The sequence below is a fragment of the Tachypleus tridentatus genome, chromosome 7, assembly GCF_004210375.1.
Source record: "Tachypleus tridentatus isolate NWPU-2018 chromosome 7, ASM421037v1, whole genome shotgun sequence".
In the NCBI taxonomy this organism is placed as follows: Eukaryota; Metazoa; Arthropoda; class Merostomata; order Xiphosura; family Limulidae; genus Tachypleus; species Tachypleus tridentatus.
In genome coordinates, this window is record NC_134831.1 from 196,119,534 (window position 1) to 196,126,882 (window position 7,349).

Below are 7,349 nucleotides of genomic sequence, written 5' to 3' on the forward strand. Positions count from 1 at the left end.
GAAAAGTAAAACATAGCATGCATATATAAGTGTATTGTGCATAGGTCAAAACTATGAAGCATTTAGCCGGTGTTGTGTCCTCTGTGAGATCATTTTGCATTGTGTATCAGCCATCCAAAATTGCACTGATGATTGTGGCATACACTTAAAATTATGACTTACAATCTAATTAATGTTATACTTATGATTAGATAATAACCTTACATGTTCACTGACCAAATAATATTTCTAAACAATTCTAGAATGAAATTTGTAATTGTCATTGGGCTATTTAGAAGTGCCTAATTTAATGTAATGTAGTAGTTACATTATTGTAACAGGTGCTTGTCACACTTATGATAATAAGAACAATATCACAATCACAGTTTGGCCTGTATGAATAATGTGAACTTATGAAGAAACCAGCCTTTCTGTGAAGGTCAACTGCAATTTAAACATTTTGTTTTGGTGCTACTATGACCATTCAATATCCAGGCTGCGGGTTTGCTTTGCTCGAGCGCGTGATTCCCACCTCTAACGCCTTAAGCGTATGATCACCAAGCCACTGACCATGGTGCACGCTCTGCGTACGGCTAACGATCGCCTCAGCCCGATCGAGATCCAGGTGCCACCCCCAGCTCACTCCCATTAGCTGCCCACAGTTTTACAAAGCTGTGTTTGTGTTCCCTAATTAGCCATGTAATTTTATATTATCACTACCCTATAATTAAGTACTTGTGCTATATGGTTAAAGATAAACACTTTCTTTAACAGTATTTTACGGATATGTCCTGGATTTTCATGTGCTATTAACGTAATTTGGTGATTTCAATGTCGCAGAGCAGTTGTTCGTAATGTTGAACTATGTTAAGTTGCTATTTGTTCCTTATTCATGAAATGACCCAATAGTATGCATGTTATATCTTTTCCTAAGATTTCAATGTTCAAAATGAATATCCTTTGTAAGCCCTAATGCCAATATAAGGAGAGAAATTCCCATTCGTTTCATATAAACTAACACAACTTGGAAGTAAGAAGTGGTACTAACAGTCAGCCGGCTTGGGGTTACTTTGACGTTCGCGCGCTCTGTATAAAAGGGAGTTATGTTTGTTTATGCAGCTCTCGCTCTCTCTGGTACTCGGCCTCACACTGGAACACACACTCAGTTTGGATTAATAAAAGGAAATCTAAATCAGCGACTCGTTTTCAAACAAGGACACCAACACACAAGACAAGAGTCAGACATCATCCACCAAAACATAAACTGGTCATACTACAGATAGGGTTAATTATGCAACACGACCTGCTACCCAAGAAGAGACAGTGAGTAGATGGTCCTACAAACACATGTGGTGCAAGTGAGGACAGTGGTGATCGTGATGGTGAGAATGCGGACACCCTAGTGTGGGACCCCAGCCGCAAGAGGGCAGCACTCACACCCATGGTGAAAAACTATCACCAGGACCCAAGGACCTGAGCCAGCTTCCAGATAGTGGTCCTACCTGTCCAGACTTGAAGAGATACCCGGCCACAAAATACAGTGGCCAGTCAAGGTAATTCAACAAGAATTGGTGTGATCAGCACTCGTGGTTGGAGTACTCTGTGACCCAAGATGCTGCATTCTGCTTCGCATGTCGTCTTTTCAGTCACACACACTTCAGTAAAACTGAGAAGTCCTTCACCAATGAAGGCTTCTGGAACTAGAAGAAGACGACCACATCACTGAAGTCCCATGATACCTCTGCAGGACACAAGTTTGCCATGCAAGCTTGGGCAGAGTTTAAGTTGCAGAAAACAAAGGGTGCAAGGATCTAACATACTGTACTCTCGATGCAAGCCATGCTAAAACTGTGGAGGAGAACCGACATTACATAAGAGCCGTGATAGATGCACTGCTCTACATAGCCTGCCAGAATGAATCCCAGAGAGGTCACAGGGAAGGTAATCAGTCAGATAACATGGGCAATTTTCTGGAACTTCTTGACATAATTTCCAGGTATGATGAAATCGTGAAGAAGAAGATGAGTGGTCCCGGCAATGCCAAGTACACGCACCATGATATCCAAAACGAACTACTTGACATCATAGCTGGAATGACAAGGAAGGATATCAGCAAAGAGGTCATGGAAGCTGAGCATTTTGCTCTAATGGTGGATGAAACAAAGGATATGAGCAAACAAGAACAGCTGTTTATTGTGATAAGGTACCTCCACCAACAGAGCCTTCACGAGGAGTTCCTGGACTTCACAGCTGCTGAGGCTCTGGATGCAGATTAATTGCTAAAGAAAATCATGGAAACTCTGGCTAAATGTGGTATTGACCATAATGCCTGCATTGGCCAGTGCTATGATGGAGCTGCAGTCATGTCAGGGCACATCAGTGGCGTACAGGATAGGTTCAGGAGAGAGGTGTCTCAGGCTGTGTATGTCCACTGCTATGCACACAAGCTCAACCTTGTGTTAGTTGATTGTGTGCACAACATCCAGGCTGCAGCAGAGTTCTTTGTGACAATTCAGAAGCTGTACAAGTTCTTCTCTACACCGGTTGTGCATGAATAATTTCTGAAGGTACAGAAGGAGCTTGAACCCGTGAACCAGCACATAGAGTTGAAGCAACTGTCAGACACAAGATGGGCCTGTCAACATGCTGCTTGTCTGGCTGCGAAAATAACCCTCCCTGCCATTGTGACAACCCTAAAGCGTCTTGTGGAGGGGAACAATGACCACAGAGCCACTGAATCAAAAAGCCTGTGCATCCTCCTAAATCAGCAGTTCGTAACCAGTCTAGTGGCCATAGAAAAACTACTTCTGATGGCAAAACAGCTATCAGACCACCTCCAGTCACCTCACCTGCAGCTGGCCTCTGCAGAGGACCTAGTACAATCTGTCATCTCTGGTCTCTTAGAAATGAGAACTGAAGCAGCATGGAAAGACTTGGAAGAGTCTGCTGAGGATATATGTAAGAAAGTGGGAATACGCACTGAGACAGTGCGTCACGGTGGACAGCAATCTGCCCCCCAGACACCTGGACGAATTCATAACCACATCTAGTACTGGTCAAAGAGATGAACCAATACCAGATACCAGAATACACACCTTCTATGCCATCATAGACAGTATGCTCAACGAGCTGAATAGAAGATTCTCCTCTGATGCCTGCAGTGTTCTGATGGGTGCAACTGCATTGAACCCCAAACACTCCATATTTCTGGACAAGCAAGCACTCTTAGGAATGGCAGCAAACTATAGTGTGGCAGAGGATGACCTCACAGTGGATGTCCACCAGTTGAACCGGCTAATTGCCAGGAAGAAAGACAAGTGGCAGGAAGTATCCACACCATTGGAGCTTGCAACCATGCTGGAGCCATACAAGGATGCCTTCATGGATCTCCACAAACTTGTATGCATCGCTGTGACCCTGCCTGTCACTTCAGCTGCCTGTGAGAGAAGTTTCTCATGTCTGAAGCTTCTCAAGACATACTTGTGCAACAGCAGTGGTAACAACCGCACCAGTAACCTTACTGTTATATCAGTAAACTTCCAGGAGGGCAAAACAACACGCGATTGATAGTGTTATAGACACATTTGCCGCCAATTACCAGAACAGGTGCATTGTTTTGAAGTAATATTGACTATAAACACAACATGATGAAAGATAGCTAGCCTGATAGTGACCTTACTTTTCCTCAGAGTGTATTAACTTCACATGGGATAATTCGTTTCTGCGATGTAAACTATGTCTTTATGTTATATTTCTTTTTATTTGTAGCTTTATTCTTAATGGTATATTAAATGTTCAATCTAAGCTAATCTTGATGTTCTTTATTACTATGTATCACCTTGGGTGGAATTTAGGTGAGCTTCCTCTTTTACATATACGCATATTTTCATAAACAGATTATTTCTAATTTGTAATAATGTTTTTTTATGTTTTTTTGAAATAACCACAAAGCTACACAATGGGCTATCTGTGCTCTGCCCACCACGGGTATCGAAACCCGGTTTTTAGCGTTGCAAGTCCACAGACATATCGCTGAGTCACTGGGGCTTGTAATAATGAATTATTAATCAGAGTACGAGTTTCTGATGAAAACTGCATTGAAAACGTAGTTCAAAACAGTACACCTTTCTGAAATGTACCTTGGTATTTACATTATTATAATTTACCATCTATACTTCATATTGATGGCATTTTGGGAAGCCTCTCCACAGTTTACCTCAGCCCCCCCCCTTCCACCAACGAAAATATCCTGGCGCCGCCACTGTGTGTATTAATTCCTCGTAAGCATATTTAAATTTAAGTTTGTTTTTAGTGTGAGATTTTTAAAAATTGTATCTGTAATTGCTGAACTATTATTATACAAGCGTTGTCGTTTGTAAATACTTTGTTTTATTATCATTACATCTCGTCCCGGCATTGTAAGGTGGTTAAGAAACTCGCCTCATAATCCGAGGGCTGTGGGTTCGAATCCATGTCACACCAAATATGCTCGTCCTTTCAGCCATAAGGGAGCTATAACTAGGTAAGTCCCACAGTTGGTGGTTATGACTAACTGCCGCTCCTTTACCTTTACACTCCTAAATTAGAGATGGCTAACGCAGAAATTCAAAACAAATTCATTATCATATTTAATTTCGCAAATCTCTATTTTACGTCTTCATTTAACATATCATTCACGCTTTATAGGCATAAAATATTTAAATCCATGTAATTGTCGGAGTTTAATTTGGAAGGGGATTTTTAAGATATGTTTTTACATGATTATCTACTTTAAATAAGAAAAACTGATTCATAGTTAAAAATACGACGTCAGAAAGTCGAGGTTTCTAAAAGATGACGACGTTCCCTAGATTTATTAAATTTGACGCAGACACTAATTAAATCTTATATATAGCTCAATATTGCCTTTTTTTTGTTGTTTATAACATTATAAAACAGGCTATACTCCAGTTTCAGTCAGGGCCTTTAAATACAACTTTAAGACCTATTATTTAGAACAAGGAGCTTTACTAATTGTCCAATAATGGATAGGTTCTAGGCAATCATTTTCCTTGGATTGTGAATTTATTTGTACGATACACGGAAACATGTCATTACCGTTGGACAGAATGTTAAAGTAGCAAACCTGTTCAGATAAATTAAGCATATTAAAATGCAAGAAAACGATGATTTAGAATTTAAATTTAAACATTAGTATTTTATTTTTAAAAGATTTTGATTGAATTATGTTTGTAAGTTGTAAAAATGTAGAATCAATATTTAAATTCAACTACTTACTAAAATACAAAAATGTAATCAGAGTGTAATCGTTCGGCACCATCTTCAGAGAAGTCTATTAATAACATTTTTTAAACAAAAGATTTTCTGGGCATAATATTCCGACCAATAAGTTTTTAAATGTCCAAGTTAAATCTGCAGTAGTATAATGATTACGGAAGAGAGTCGCGATTGTTTGTACTTTTACTCATAAATTTTATGGTATTTCTATTGCAAGAAAAAATATAAGATGTTACATTCATTTCATGAAGAAATAAATGTTTGTTGTATCTAAGCTGGCCTGATGAGGTCTGGCATTAACTAAACGGCTTCGTTGACACTGGATATAGTACAATAAAAGCTGTCTAAGCCGGAAACTGCATAAGGCAGAAACATTGTAAAAACCGGAAGTACCAAAATTTTGCAGCATTATCTTAAGATTTCTCTTATAGAAGACCATCTATATGGCGGAACCTGTGTAACACGGACGGAAAACTATCTTTCACCTACCTCATCTATCAACAAGTAGGATTAGAACCTGAGTAAAGCGGAAAAAATGTTTTTGATTAAAAATTAATTTATTTAATTAATAATTTGTTTAAATATTAATAAATTCTTAGACATTTTGTTACAGTAAGTATTGGTTAAATATATTGTTGTTGTTTTGTTTTTTGCCGTCATTATTTTTGCAGTTAAACAAAAGAATGGAACAAGAAAATAGGAATGTATCTCAGAACTGCTGGTATGGGTATTAACACTTTTATTTATAAGGAAAGAACAACGTTTTGAAACGTTTTGATTTCAAGTGGGTTTCCCATCACCAAGAAAATAGGAACATTCTACTTTTCCTAGATAATGCAACTTGTCACCCAAAAATTCAACTTTCAAATGTTCGTTTAGTCTTTCTACTTCCATATACAACATCACTTCTACAGCCACTACGTAATGGAATTATACAGTATATAAAACTGAAATACAGAAAACTGATGCTTCATCATATTATTGCAAACATGGATAACTGTAAAAGAGCATCTGAAATGATGATAAAAACTGACGTGTTAGGTGCAATTGCATTTTTAAGTCATTCAACCAAATGCGTAAAAGATGAATGCGTAATAAAGTGCTTTCGAAACTGTGGATTTATTCTTGATAATGGCGAAAATTGATGCAAATGATTCTGTGAACACGGTAAGTTTTGTGAACGTTGACAAGAATGTTTTAACAGAAACTGATGAAATTAATTTAAACTATAATAGAATCGCAAAATTATAATAGTATGAGAGATTCAGAAGATGAACAAAAGAAAGATAGTGAGGAAATAAAAATTCCTACTTCATCGCAAGTGTTAAGTTATATTAACGCCATCAAATTGTATGCAAAAATGAAGGGGGAAAATGAACTTTGTGAAAAGGCAGAAGAACTGGCGTTCTGTTTTAACCGCATGAGAAAGCTCATTAAAAAACAGTTGAAATTTGACACTACCTTCAAATAAATTTGATTAAGATTTTGTGTACTTATGTATATTTTGAATATCTATTTTTGTTCTTATTCTAATAAATATAGCATAAACAATATAATAACTTTACTCACAAACGTCTTACTTCCCTTGAGTCAAGCGAGTATAACGTTCCACTAAAAAATGATAAATCTTAAGGAAATGCATATTGACTATGTCTAAGCCGCAAATTTTACTCGGTCCCGTACGATTCCGCCTTAGGCAGATTTTACTGTAGATGTATCGTAATTTACATATCATAATATATTCTACTTTTCTTTCACTCATGGTTTCTTGCTATTACTGGTGAAATTTGCTCGTGTTGGCGTGTATTCAAATTAAATAATTAGATAAAATAGATTGAGTAAATTGTGTTAAAGAAATAAAATAAATTGTGTTATTTCATCAATTTTCACCTAATAAAATCCTATTTGCAAATCATTTGAATTAAAACTGATAATAATTAGAACTTGTTTGCTTAACCTGGCTAACCCCCCTTAACAGTCGTTTTTTTATGAAAATTGATAACACTATATGGCCATCAAACCCATATGTGCTTGTCAAACATCTCATTTCAAAACCATGGGCATTAATATGCAGTTGGACCTCCCTTTCCTGC

The 7,349-nt window shown here is 37.6% G+C and overlaps 1 protein-coding gene across 1 annotated transcript; it reads left to right on the forward strand.

Annotated features, from left to right (window-relative positions):
- The first annotated feature begins 529 nt into the window (after nt 1-529).
- Nucleotides 530-3,782, forward strand: LOC143257899 (uncharacterized). Its single transcript, XM_076516924.1, has 5 exons — nt 530-604; nt 1,561-1,639; nt 1,771-2,182; nt 2,288-2,534; nt 2,899-3,782. Exons 1-5 carry the CDS (start codon nt 530-532, stop codon nt 3,544-3,546), a joined length of 1,461 nt encoding a protein of 486 aa, XP_076373039.1. The 3' UTR covers nt 3,547-3,782.
- Nucleotides 3,783-7,349: the final 3,567 nt, after the last annotated feature.

Bases quoted from the DNA above. Each gene is read 5' to 3' on its own strand.
- LOC143257899 (XM_076516924.1), top strand. From the start codon at position 530: ATGATCACCAAGCCACTGACCATGGTGCACGCTCTGCGTACGGCTAAC. The intron at 605-1,560 runs GTGCCACCCCCA...TGGTGTGATCAG, and splicing joins TCAGCCCGATCGAGATCCAG to CACTCGTGGTTGGAGTACTC. The intron at 2,535-2,898 runs TAATTTCTGAAG...TGAGAACTGAAG, and splicing joins CTACACCGGTTGTGCATGAA to CAGCATGGAAAGACTTGGAA.